The sequence below is a fragment of the Psittacula echo genome, assembly GCF_963264785.1.
Source record: "Psittacula echo genome assembly, chromosome: 5".
In the NCBI taxonomy this organism is placed as follows: Eukaryota; Metazoa; Chordata; class Aves; order Psittaciformes; family Psittacidae; genus Psittacula; species Psittacula echo.
The window spans coordinates 4,099,273-4,112,731 of record NC_137739.1 but is presented as its reverse complement, the minus strand read 5'-3'; the positions used below and the strand labels follow the sequence as shown (position 1 = coordinate 4,112,731).

The 13,459-nt window shown below is 44.9% G+C and overlaps 1 protein-coding gene across 1 annotated transcript; it reads right to left on the bottom strand.

Annotated features, from left to right (window-relative positions):
• Positions 1-210: 210 nt before the first annotated feature.
• On the bottom strand, positions 211-11,936 carry LOC308221055 (cytochrome P450 3A9-like; the record flags this gene model as incomplete). The annotated part of the gene is made up of 13 exons (XM_080617902.1): positions 211-309; positions 522-684; positions 1,887-2,113; positions 2,538-2,698; positions 3,088-3,172; positions 3,833-3,960; positions 4,972-5,120; positions 6,099-6,187; positions 6,467-6,580; positions 7,161-7,260; positions 8,377-8,429; positions 8,852-8,945; positions 11,866-11,936. The coding sequence occupies 13 exons, from the start codon at positions 11,934-11,936 to the stop codon at positions 211-213; spliced, it is 1,533 nt and encodes a 510-aa protein (XP_080474028.1).
• Between the last annotated feature and the right edge of the window lie 1,523 nt (positions 11,937-13,459).

Below are 13,459 nucleotides of genomic sequence, written 5' to 3'. Positions count from 1 at the left end.
GGAGACTGTGTATTGTCACTGCCCAGTGATCCACGATGCATTTCTGACAGCTATGTTCATTAGTAAATATGTAGTAATTGCTTCCAGAATTAACTAGAGCTGCTCTTGTGTGTCTGTATGTGTAGGAGAGATTTTCTCTGATGTGAGATCCCTTTGCTAGCACAGCATTCATTAGACATTGGAGAACTGTTGCAGAGACAGTTGGGTTTTTTATGCCTTTGCTGATGCAGCGTTGGTCCGGGGGACTAACTTCAGAATAATTGGTTTCTTTGGTCTTAGCAATCCCTGTGAACTCAGCTGGAGAGGGATCTGCAACAATAAGAGGGAAAACACGCTTGGAGATAGACAAATTGAATAAGTAGAGATTAAAGGAAAGAAACTTGACCACAGTTTGGCCATAACTTAATCTGTAGTGCCTGAAAGTGCACCTCCCTGAAGGTGCAAAGCATTAGCACCCATGATGTGAAACTTAAGCACCTGGTTCTTCATGTGAGAGTTTCAAAACATAGCGTACTCCTCACCTCAGTTTCTTTGCAGGTCTGGAAGGTGAAATGTTGCAACAGGATGGCCATGGCAACTTTCAGAATCAGCAGAGCAAAGCGCATCCCAATGCAGTTCCGGGGACCAGCTCCAAAGGGCAGGTATGTATATGGGTCTATGCCCTCTTTGTTTTCCTTACTGAATCTGCATAATAATACAGTTGGGGAAAAGAAATGAAGGCAGCAAAAACCCAAAAAGCTACATATCTGTATTATTTATCCAGTGACCTCTTACTGGTACCCTACAGAGTCTTGTTTGGCTTTTTGTGTCTCTGTGCACTCCAGCAATTGAGTGTCTAGGACACAGTGGGATCCCACTTGAGTGATTTCAATTATGTCCATCCAGACTATTAGAAGTTGGAAGCGAGGTAAAAATCTAGGCAATATGCTCTCCCAAAGCGACCAATATTTCCTATCTGGGACTGAAGCACCTCCCGTATGAAGACAGGCCGAGAAAGTTGGGGCTGTTCAGCCTGGAGAAGAGAAGGCTGCGTGGAGACCTCATAGCAGCCTTCCAGTATCTGAAGGGGGGCTATAAGGGTGCTGAGGAGGGACTCTTCATTAGGGACTGTAGTGACAGGACAAAGGGGTAAGGGGTTAAAACTTCAACAGCAGAAGTTTAGATTGGATATAAGGAAGAAGTTCTTTACTGTGAGGGTGGTGAGGCACTGGAATGGGTTGCCCAGGGAAGCTGTGAATGCTCCATCCCTGGCGGTGTTCAAGGCCAGGTTGGATGCAGCCTTGGGTGCCATGGTTTAGTGTGAGGTGTCCCTGCCCATGGCAGGGGGTTGGAACTGGATGATCTTAAGGTCCTTTCCAACCCTAACTATTCTATGATTCTAAACCAGAAGCCATGTTGGTTAGGAGCAGCATATGGCTTCAGTCTTGCTGGGAATGAGAGGTAGATGCCACATATAAAAATTACCAACTAGGGAAAAGTTATTACTGCCTTGAAGACAGGAGCGAAAACAACTCTGGTAGAATCAGCGCTGGTTGATTCTGGTGTAATTTGTAGCAAAGCCTGTGTGAAGGAAACAGGCTCAGCAATGGTTAGCAGTCACAAAAGCTCAGCAACTACTCTGTCAGCAAGCTTCAGCACTGTGTACAAGATGCTGTGAGGTATCAATGTCATTCTCCCAATAAGGTTATGTTGTTTGAAACCCTACTTTAAGCGCAAATCTCATATTCTTCAAATGACATTCCCATGAGCCTGCAATTTCTCATTGGTATTGTTTGTAAAAAGATGGGAAGAACACCATTAGGAAGCTAATCAGAGATTAATACTTAATTACCACATGAGGAAAAAGCAGCATGATAGTTCTTTGCTTTCATTATGCTCTTTTGTACCTTTCTGGTCTGAATTCTTCTGGGTCTGGCCAGTGTTCGGGGTTGTGGTGCAGGGTATAGGGTGGGACTATAACAATGGTTCCTTTGGGAATGGTCACTCCATTTATTTCGACATCTTTCTTGCAGGTTCTCTCAAGTCGCCCTCCAATGGGAAAGAGCCGAAGGGTTTCACTCACTGCCATATCAAGATATTCCAACTGCATCACTGTGTCGTAAGTGAAAGAAGCCTGTAGGACAGCAGGATAAAGGTGACCGAGTATGTTGGTATGAGGATTGGATTGTCCTAAAATGACCACTGAGACCAAACTGTGCCCAACCCATACTGCCCCAACTATGCCTCAGATTCACTGAAGAAAAAATGCAAGGTAGAAATTGCAGAATTGGTTTCATTTTCCACCTTTCAGTGATGGCAATGCCTGGAAATGCACATCCACTTGTGTTTGGGGGCAGACTAAGGCAAATGGGTTTGTAGAGTGGGGTACCTGCAAGGTTTCAGCTGCTAAAAGAAAATCACTGCAGGGCTGTGTTGTCTTTGTGTGTGCCTGATCCAATAGGAGGCTGTTTAGGCGTTAAAGATTTCTCATTGTCTTGACTGAACAAGGAGGACAGCAGGGTCAGAGGGTCTTTATCATCCCCTCAATATCCCCTTACCTTGTTGGGTAAAACGGTGTCTATTTCATCCAGCAGTTTTTGCTGCACATCAGGATGCAAGGCCAGTTCGTATGCTAGGTAAGAGAGCGTGTTGCTGGTGGGCTCATACCCAGCAAACATAAAGATGAATGCTTGCGACAGGATCTCTGAGTCAGTCAGGGCTGTGAGGAGAGAGGGCATGAGGAGATGAATAAAACCAGTATTCGCTGATGGTCTCAATAAGGAACGGGGAGCCAGAGGTGGGGTTTAGGCAGGTTTGTTGCGCTTGTTTTCTATTAACATAGAGCTGCTCTGTCTGTCTGGAAGAAGTCATTTGACAGAGGAGGCAGATGATGGCCAGATGGGATGGACGTGGCAGTCCTACTCCCTGACAAAGGACCTGGGGGATTCCCTTCAGCCCTCATGCTGGCAGCAAGGGACAAAAGCTTCTGCCTGGAGCTGATCAGTAGCGATGGTGGTGACCCATTGAGCCTTTCCCTGGGAAACAGGTCCCCAGCTCCCCTCATTCCCACAGCCCCCGTTGCTGTGATGAGTATTTCAATATTATTACCCTTATAGAAGTGATTTGCTTCATTGCTCATGTGATTGTTGGAGTGTTTGGATTCGATCATCAGCTGCAGAAAATCTACTCTGCCCTGAGAAGAAAAGCAGGAGAGTTTCTTTGGTGATGGGTCCCTTGGAGGGCTCAGATAAGCAGATTTCATTGCCTAAGCACAATTGTTAAACTGAAAGCATCCTCAAAATGCACACAATTTCCTCATTAGAAAAACATAACACTTGCTTTTCGTTTTGGAAACGTGTCTGTCCTTTTTGTGAAGCCATTGGGTGGGAAAGCAGGGTCTTGGATGAATTTTTGGAAAGGGATCTGAACTCTAAAAGGGAGCATTTTGCCTTTAAACAGCTTCAACATGTGAAAAGTGAGAGGAAAAGGCACAAACCTGACAGCTGGTATTGCTGCTCTTGTGCTGCTTACTCTGCTCTCTCTCATCCTCTGCCTAATCATCCTCAGGGAGTCTCTGACTTGTTACAAGTTCTGCAAACCTGAGCTTAGTTCAATTGTCCCAAGCCTTTATCTGGCTTTAGCTTCAGATCAATGTGCAATGTCCACTTGCTGCTCTGCCAGGACTGCTCAGGTGAGGCTTTTCTGACAGTATGGAAATCGGGTGTTTACACTCGAGTGGATTCAATGGGTTCAGTCATTGTACTTTGGCTTCCCCTTTGATATCATTTCCCTAATTACATTCCACTGAAGTGTATTTCCTGGCACAGTTTCAAGCAAGTCCACACTCGCTTACCTTGTGGGTCTCCTTTTCACGATCCTGCTTAACCTTGGAGAGGGATCTCATGAAGAAATCTACAGCATCACCAGGGAAGAAACTTACGTTCATCTTGGCCAAAAGAGGAGTGATAAATGGGAATACAACTGGGGGGGGAAGAGAATATAATTGCACACTGTAAATAAACTCTACCTCATAAGATTGTTATGGATGTTACTGAGGAAGTAATGATGCTACTAAAACTATTTCCTTTCTTGATTCTTTACCTGGGAAAAGCCTGGACTTTGTCTTTTTCCCTCTTTCTCCTTCCCTTGGGATAGTTTGTCTTGATGCAACCCTCTCCCAGTGGGGACAGCTGAGTTGGGTATAGTCATCGCTTTAAGAGATGACCAAAGCATATCCCAACAATATTTCTAAGACGTTGTTTTCTAAGGACAGGGTACATCTGTACATTGTACAGCACTACAGCGGGAATGTGGCTTAGAAGAGAAATAGTGCAAATCCTGAATTCTATTTGCAGGCTGAGCTATTCACTGCCATGCTGTGCTCGTACAAACTTTTTCAAGTCCCCTTCAGAGCATTTCCTTAATCGTGGAAACGAGATTTTGAGTTCATGTATAGCTTCAGTACAGCACTAGAACCTCCCCTATGCACAGATCACAACTTTCCCTGTACTTTAGCAAGGTATCTAATCTTGATTTTAAGGTTGCAAGTGATTTAAGGTCCATCACCATCACTACTGAACTATTTCACTGCTAGAAAATTGCATCTAATTACAGTCCCCACTCAGTACTATCTCCCAGAAAATGCATTTCAGGTAGCACCACTCAAGCCTCACACCTCAACTTGCTTTTCCACCTTTGAATCATTTTTCAGGGCTTATTTGGATACTGGCTGGGATGTTCATGTGTTTCTTGCATTGTGAATGCCAAAGTTGGAGGAAGCTTTTACCCATCTCCTTACCAGAGTTTTAGCATGAAGCTAACAATGAAGAAATGTTGAGACAAGAGCCTTTAGAACTTCCATCCTTGCTAGTAAAGTTATCTAAGCAATGGTTGATTGGTTAACGTATAGGATGCACCAGTCTCTAATACCCTAAAGTCACGCTTCAGCAGTACTCTAACACTTGAATGAAGTTATCAACAAAAAGCCCTCACATGTCAAGATGAAGAGTGGGTCAGAAAAGGCAAACTTGACCAGCTTCTGCATCTCTCTGACAAAGGGGTCTTTGGGGTTGTTCATGGAGTCAATGTTCACACCAAATGAAGTGCTGGTGACGACGTCCATGCTGTAGCTTCCAAAGATGCTGAGGAAAGATGGAAAAGATAGACTGTGGTTAAATACTCAGGCCAAGTGGGTGTATCTATTCCTAATGCTTATGTGACATTCAAATAGAAGTCTCATAAGACTTCCTGCCCTGGTTTTGAAAAGGAAATTGGATAGATGATAACTGAAATCACTTAGAGTGAAAGGGACAGATTTTGAAAGCTTTGGTTTCAAGCCTTTGTGGGTTTAGAAAGAGCACAGCTTTTCTGAGGGTTTTAAAAGTGTGTGGCTACTTGAACAGGTAAGTGCAAGGACAGCATGTGGCTCTTGAGCATGTTAGCCTCTTAGGAGGGGTGGTAACACACCTTGTTTCAAACATGCCATGCAAATGTTCTTGTTCAACCCAGCACAGCTCTATAATACTGCAAACTGTCCAAGCCCCTCTCCTTATGGGTATTTTTTGGTAAGAGAAAGCTTGCTTGTATGTGCCTGCTGCTTCTGCATTTGTGCTTTGAAATTGAGGGTGAAAAACGCAGGTTTTGTTTCAGAGACCATATGGAGGGCATGGATGAGGATGGCCACACTACAGCCTCCCTCCCCACAACCCCCAGCAATAGGGCATCCTATAGTGTTGTGTGTTGGGACAGAGGCACCAGCAACCCCAGTGTCCTGCAGTATAATAACGTATTGAGATCCGAAGTCTATGGAGGGAAAACTGGGTTTTCCCAGTGGATTTGGGGTGATCTTGGATCTGTGGATCCACAAAACTGTGCTGGAGCATTTTTCTCCCTATCTAATGCCCTTTCAAAGACTTCTCTCTGAGGGTGTGCCTCTAGGAAGTTTCACTAACACCCCAGCTTAAGTTTTCTGATTCAAAATCCAGCCAGGCTTTTGGCTGGATCCTCATCCTCATTGCTCATCTCAGAGGTCTGGTTTACCCAGTGAACAAGCTTTGTTACCAGTAAAGAATGAAGCTAACAAGGTTTGCTGCAGTTTGCTGCTCCTAGGAGCTACTTACTCCTTTACAGGTATGCAATCATTCTTTTCCACTTGCTTTTGGACATTTTTCACCAAGATTTCCCCATAGTGTTTCATTATAGGGAACATCTGTAACACAAGCCAGATACGGTCAGTTAAGTATAGTACGCTTTCCTCCTTTAAGACCAGCTTACAAAGGCTACAAGGAGTTTCATGAATATTTACAAATATGATCTTTCTGCTAAGGTTTTATTTTAAACCTTTTTCATCTTCAATTAGGCATAAATTAAAGAGGCCAGCTTAGTTGCCAGGCTCTGACAGAAGAAATCAGACCGCTGTGACAATCCCAGCCTGAAAACAGTCTACTGACTTTCTGATTTGGTTTGCACCTGCTCCTCTGTGTTTTACCTCCTTTAGTTTCCCACTGGTGAAGGTTGGAGAAAGCACAGTACGAATCCTTTTCCAGTGTTCATCTTCAGCTAACGAGATAGCATTGCTCAGCACCCCTACTAGATCTATACGCTGGAGAGGAAGAAAGCAAAGCGTTAACCCCAGGAAAGATAGCAGCTTCCAGGCAAGGATGGGAATGTAGCTTGCAAGTCCCTGACTAAGCTATTTCAGGGGCTTTAGTACTGGCAGCAGGCTTAAGGCCTTATAAACAGCCTCTCTCAAGACACACATACATAAATAATCTCCTTTCCTGCAGTAAACCAGCTGTGACATGCCATTTCTGTATCCAGACCAAGTCACTCAACAAGCCCAACCTCCATAGGTACATGTTGTCTGTACCCACACCTGAATGTACTACCTAAAGCCCGCATTCCAGCTGTGGCACATGTGCTAACTGGACCCTCACAGGTTCCTGCGTGCTCACACAGATTCAAATTCATCCATCTAAATATATGGATGAGAACAGCTTCGTCTGCCAGCCTGGGTATGCAGTCCCCAGGCTGTAAGGCAGGGGAACAGTGACATACAGTGACCATTTACAGCAATCCCTATAGTGCAGTCAACTCAGCCCCTATGGAAACCTTGCTACATGCTTGTCTTCTGTACTTTGTTTTCCGGACTTTTTGGAACATCATAATGCTTCAGCTCTTACCCTCCGGTTAGTAAAGGTGGAGAAGCAGTCTTTCACCAGCACAGATTTAATGATCTGGGGGTCCATGACAGCCACCACAGGTTGTCTGCCATCATAAATCCTGGTGGGGAGAGAACAGGAGACAGATAAGCAACCCCATATAGTTGAAGTGTGAAGCTTGCCTGATTCCCATGAAACAAACTGTGCTAAATGCTCCTCCATCAACAGTCTTGCTGTTCTGCAGATGCCTAAGTACAGAAACACAGGAAGTGGAGGTGGAAAAGGACTTCCAGGCCTTCTCCTATCTGGTTTTGTAGATAAAGGGGGCTAAACACCTCCCAGATTCGCTGGGAAATTAAAAGGGCTCAGTTCCTCAAAGGACCAGATACTAAATGAAGCAAGTGTCTTCACTTTCTCCCCCTACTCTCTGTGGTTTCCAGGCACTTAAATGTATTACAATATCAGAAGGAAACTTGTTCAACCCCTTTCAGGCTCTTGAATTGGGTGTCTGGAGACTTGGGCTGACAGCACTGAAATATCCTTGGAGATGAAACTCAGCCCTTGTTTTTGTCTTTCTAAGCTGCCAGTTCTGAATGTTTTCCTGGAACAGATGTAGATTAAGTGCATTTATGCACTTTCGCCATTTATGTAAAGATATCTTTTGCAGACTCTGTTTTTGAAGTTGCAATAGGGGACCAATGGATGTACTATAGAGGGAACACAAGTTTGTAGCCCAAGTTACAGCGGCAGCACTAAAAGCCATAGGAGGTGTCCAGAGCAGAGCAACAATAGCTGCTCTAGATCCTACCACAGCAGGTAAGGACCAGCAGCACAAGGAAGTTGGCAGACTTTGGATCTGCTTCTTCACTCGGTATTGGGAGTCACTCATGTTCCTGTGCTGTTGGTAAACCAGAGGAACCTGACCTCCTGATTCTAGGTTCTCCCTTAAGTAAATAGTTTTGATGCTGATTCTGTTAGGAGCAGGTGAGTGCCTTTTGTTACCAACTTTAAGACAGCTTTCATAGTATATGTCAAAGCAATTTCCCTATAGCATGACAGCAGCACAGCCCTGCAATCATCAGGCTTTAAGCCACCACAAACACCCTATCATTGCTGTACTTGTGCTGGGACCATCAGGGCTGCAGGTAGAGAAAAGGGAACTTTCCTACTGAATTTCTTCTCCCCTTTGTATGGATTCTGGTTTTACCTTAAGAAGAGACCAGTAGTTCATACTCACCCCCAGACTTTCCCGTATTTCTGAAAGCATTCATTGTCAAACTCAATTATACCCTGTGGAAAGCAATTTAGAAGTTATCTCAGGGATGACGCAGTGGAGGGGATGACGCTGGAAACAGCGCGTTGGGAGGAATATATGTAAACTGATCTTCAGGGCTGCCTTCTGGGTTCTCCTCCCCTCTGAAAACATCACGAAGGACACCATAAATGTACATTGTGCTTGTGAATGAGATGTTTACCAGGATGCTGGCAAAGGGCAGCTGTAAATCAGCCACTCACGAGTGTGTATTTGATGATGCTGTAAAGACAAGACCCCGCGGTTTGTGGTGTTGTGACCTGATCCCACATTGGCCTTTGCACTTACGCTTTCAAGCAGGGCTTGGCATTTGGAGGTAACTTATCATCACCACGTATCCGTTTAGCTGTAGGAGTAAAGGGCAGACATTTCTGGAACAAAGAAGGCTTCAGTCACTTACTTTGCGATATTCCAGGCATGTCCCAAAGAATGGCAGAGGTCTTGGCCCGGGAATACCCAACTTCTTGAACAAACCAAATGGCCAGGTCCCATATCTGTGGGACAGGAAAGACAACTGAGTGCTACATCTCAGTGGCACTGGGGCTGGGAGCATTCACTAAACCTGGAGGATGCAGCAAAGTCCCTTTGGAGACAAGGTAGAGAAGGTTGATCCGGGAGCTGGAAAAGTGGCCCAGAAGAAAGTTGCCTTGTAGACTACTTAATAAACATGGTAAAGCTCACTGCTGCCATGCAGAGCTTCGGAGAGATCACTTTGGTATAAGAGCAGCTGCCTCCTGAAGGCAGAGGTGCGCTGGAGCAAACAGGACCCTAAAGCCTTTAGCAAAAGTCAAAAGTGGAGCTCATTGCCAACCAAACGAGAGGCAGAAAAGAGAGCTGGAAGAAGGAACACCAAGCTTACATGTTTTTATTGAAGAGGAATCAAAGCAATGCTGGAAGGGATGTCCCAAACAGGCTTTTGTCAAGCTGGACTTTCATTTATTGCTCTCCCTCCCCTTAACCCAGCGTTAGCTCAGTGATGCCTCAGGGAGTCTTGTCTTGATGGGTTTCTCTTTAGGTTTTATTGACAGCTTTGCAGATTTCTTTCCTCTGAAGCACCCTTTTTGGAAGCTGTGAAGTTATTACCTCTACCTCGAGGCCTTCTGTTTCTCAACAAAGGCCTGGGCTGCAGCCCTCTGAAGGTTATCTTTGGCTGTATTGAAAGAGCTCCTCAAATTATTTGTTTTTATTTAGTAGCTGCAGCTTCCCAAGTGAGCGGGGTTGCAGAAGGGATGTAAAACTGCAAAGGTTTGGCAGAGGGATGTTATCCAAGATCCTATTTGGGCCACATGGCAGCAGCTGGCATCTTTGGGATGCTTTCCTGAAAAGCTGCAGTCTAGGCTGAGATTTAAGGTGTTTCCCTTGCAATTAGTAATGCTTTTCTAAATCTGGGGGTCCACAAATGTGATCAGTCCCTGCAGCACAGATTCTGCCAGAGCACAAAAGCAGACCTCGTAGTTATAGAAACATAGAATAGTTAGGGTTGGAAAGGACCTGAAGATCATCCAGTTTCAACCCCCCTGCCATGGGCAGGGACACCCCTAGACCACATCACCCAAGGCTCTGTCCAACCTGGCCTTGAACACGTCAGGGGTGGAGCATTTACCACTTCTTTGGGCAGCCCGTATCAGTGCCTCACCACCCTAACAGTAAAGTCGTAAAGTCCAAACAGAGCAGGCAAGAACCAACCAATGGGTTTGCAGGTGCAGGAATGTTTCCCAGAGCTCAGTTGGTCAATGCTTTACCTTTTATGGTCAAATGTTAACACAGTACTAGATATAAGATGTTTGTGGATTCTTATTTGTAATGTTGATGGACAGCCAGGGCTGTGGGAGGACCAGGAAATGCCAGGCTGGGTTAGGTACAAAGCCCCAAAACACTATTGGAACGTATGCTAGGCTTAATCCAGCTGAAACACGGTCAGAAAAACTCAGTCTGATGCTCTTATGACTGAAATGTGACATGGTTTTCTGCAGGCTAAGGATCATTCAGTGTAAAGTTAGAGAATAATCATTACTACTTCTTATCAAGGAAGTGAACCAGAAATGCATGATACTCTTCCATGTGTGAACTGGAATAGAGTTGCCCCAGATGGATAAGAAGCATCTGAAACACCTCCCTGTGCTAGTGGGCAGTGAAATTTCTATTTTAGCTCAGATAGCAAAGCAGAAGGATGTGGGCTTCATCCCTTTTGTCATAGCTAAATTGTAAGTGGCTGCAGAAGATGGGGAGTCTCGTAACTAGCAATATGAGATGGCCACGGTGTCACTGAAATATGAGGGTTTGGGTCAAGAATGAGGGTGGATTTTTTTGAGCGGATGGGGTTTTTTTTGTTGGGTTTTTTTCTTAAAGTCTGCTCCAAAGAGGCTTTTGAGTGATCAAAATGACAGGAAAAGGTTTGAAAAACAGGTCTGCAAAGTTTCAGAGCTTACTGAACCGCTGTGGCTGGAGCACTGCCAGGGCAGACAAATGGATTGTACTTGTTAGTACCACATTAATCGTTAAGGTTTATGGCTAGCAACATGCTGCCTCTGCCTCAGGGCTTGTCAATACTACGAAGTTTGTCAGTCTAGCCTTGTTGGCAGGGGTTGCTAGCAGTGATGCTCTGTGTCCCAGCAGAAGGGGGTTTTCAGCCAGCCCTGCTATGCTGCAGCACCGAATGGCATCAGCAAAGCGGAGGAAAGCATTTTTCGTTATCACAGCTCCCCTGAAGCAGTGGGGTACACTTCAGACTGCCAGGATAGGAAAAGCCAGGAGCAGGGAGCTGACCTTGCTCTGGGCTTTGTTTCTTCACACAGCAAGGTTGGGCTGTGGATATGGGGCATGGGATGCTGCCCCTGCACCCATGTGGCAAATCTGGCTTCTGCAAGCATCCCTTCTGGTCCAGGTGCCCGTGTGTGGAGCACCTTACATGGGCATTACAGAAGGAGTCAGGAGAAGTAAAAGCTGATCTTATGAATGCTCTTTTCCTGGGGCCTTTCTGCTGCTTTCCACCTTTGCAGGTCATGCAGTAGGGTCATCTACTGCTTGCTCCCCTCTATAAGGCAACCTCAGTCAGGGAAGCAGAGCTTTCCTTAGGCTGTATTTCTGTGGAAAGTGACCTAAAGGAGCACAATCCTCACTTGAAGCCCGCACCCTGCTGGTAATGAATGCTTGGCACCGTTATTATTTGATTATTGCTTTGACGCTTAGCAGCAAAATCATAAGTGCGCAGGAATACTCCAAACCTTGGAGCAAGATCACACATCTATATGGTCCTTAGACTCCTGTGTAATTCCCAGAGCCTAGTTAGAAGCTGGAAATCTGGAAATCAAACCTACCTGTTTGCTCTTCAGCTGACCAGTTGCATAAAAACAAACGATAGCAAGAACACAAATATGGCATGAGCAAAGAACCAATAAAGAATATTTTACTCACACTAGCAGGAGGACGATGAAAAGAAGCAAAAGGGTCCACGTGTCCGTAAGGAAGGAGGGAAGAAGGTTCATTTTGGTTCTTCCCTGGTTGCCTTTGAGTTCTGTCTTGGTGTCTGTCTTCAGTCTATGGGGAAATAGGAGTGTCTCGCGGTGTGCAACCTTTTGTGTCCAATCAGCTGATGTAGGGGCTGTCCTTCTGTCACAAAGGAGGAGGAGTGGAACGCAAAGGTAGCAAAGTATGCTGATCTGAAACCCAAGATTCATGTGATTTATAAATGCCTGGGTAAACTGTCTAAGGTTCAAAGTATTTAATATGTATGTTGCTGGGCATTTCAGCTCTTTTCTCTGTTGTAATAGTAAGTAGTAACTGACTTCTCATTGATGCTCATGGGCTGCTACACCAAAATATATTAACCCAAATTACAATGAAAAAGTAAATCCCAAAGCAGGTGTCAGAGTTTGTTTACAAAAGGGAAAGAGAAGTGAAAAGGTTATTCCTATGTTGGATGACAAGGTCTTTTCTGGCAGCTGAATTGACTTTGGCAGAATTCAAGATTTTGTTTGAAATCTCTTTCTTTTTGTGACGTGAAGAGCAAACGCTGCCTGTGGTGGGTGAGAAGCAGCTTCTAACAAAGGCAGCAATATGTCCCCTATAAAGGCTTTAGAAGCCCACCTCGTTTGATGGCCTCCAGCCAGGCATTTTGTAAGAGAGATACTGTCATTTCACAAGTGTAAGCAGTTAAAGTACCACCGTTTCCAAAACACCAGCTCGTGGCTCATGAACACAACCAGCACCCACCCTGCTGCAGCAGCTACAAAAAGAGACAGTCAAAGGCAAAACACAGATCTTACGATGATTCTTCTGTAAGGATAGTGCAGGAAAGTGATAGCTTCCTAGAGGAATGGATATGCTAAGAGATTATGTTGATGAAGAAAGCTGGGCTACTTGAATGGTGTTTGTTAATGGCCATAATGTTAGGGCAGGAGGCTATACATTTGCACAGGTGTGCACTACAGAATGTTTAGTGCTTCATTCAGAACTCTAAAATGAGTAATTCCCACCCTATTGGCAGAGCTGCTGTCTTCAAAAGGCCGTTTACTGACTGAACTGGGTGGTAATAACTGGGTGCTAGAGATGCTTGGCACACTTGTCTTTGAAGCTGATGCTATAATTGATGCTGGGTTGACTGATAAGTTGCTCTCGGTCCACATGGTGATAAGAGGACATGTTCTGAGAGTCACCATTTGACTCAGCAGTATTTGTATCTCATTTCACCTGTGCCTGGCCTTTGCTCTGACCTTCAGGGACAACTCAGTTGCAGATTATTTTGTGGTGAACAGAGTCTACTTTGGTTTGACAAGAACAGGCAAGTTCATGACATAGTTGTGCAAGCTTGTGTTAGGTGCCACCTTTCTTGATTCAGAGATGTTGAAAGAGCATGTGATTAAATAGGTGCTTCCCCGTTCAGGAGCTTATCACAGCAGTGATTGTTTTCCTTTGTGCATTTATGGCATAGCCTTGAAATCCGGATTTACAGGGCACCAAATGTTTTTGACTCACCATTTTCAGAACCAGGTTTATACAGCTTACTCAT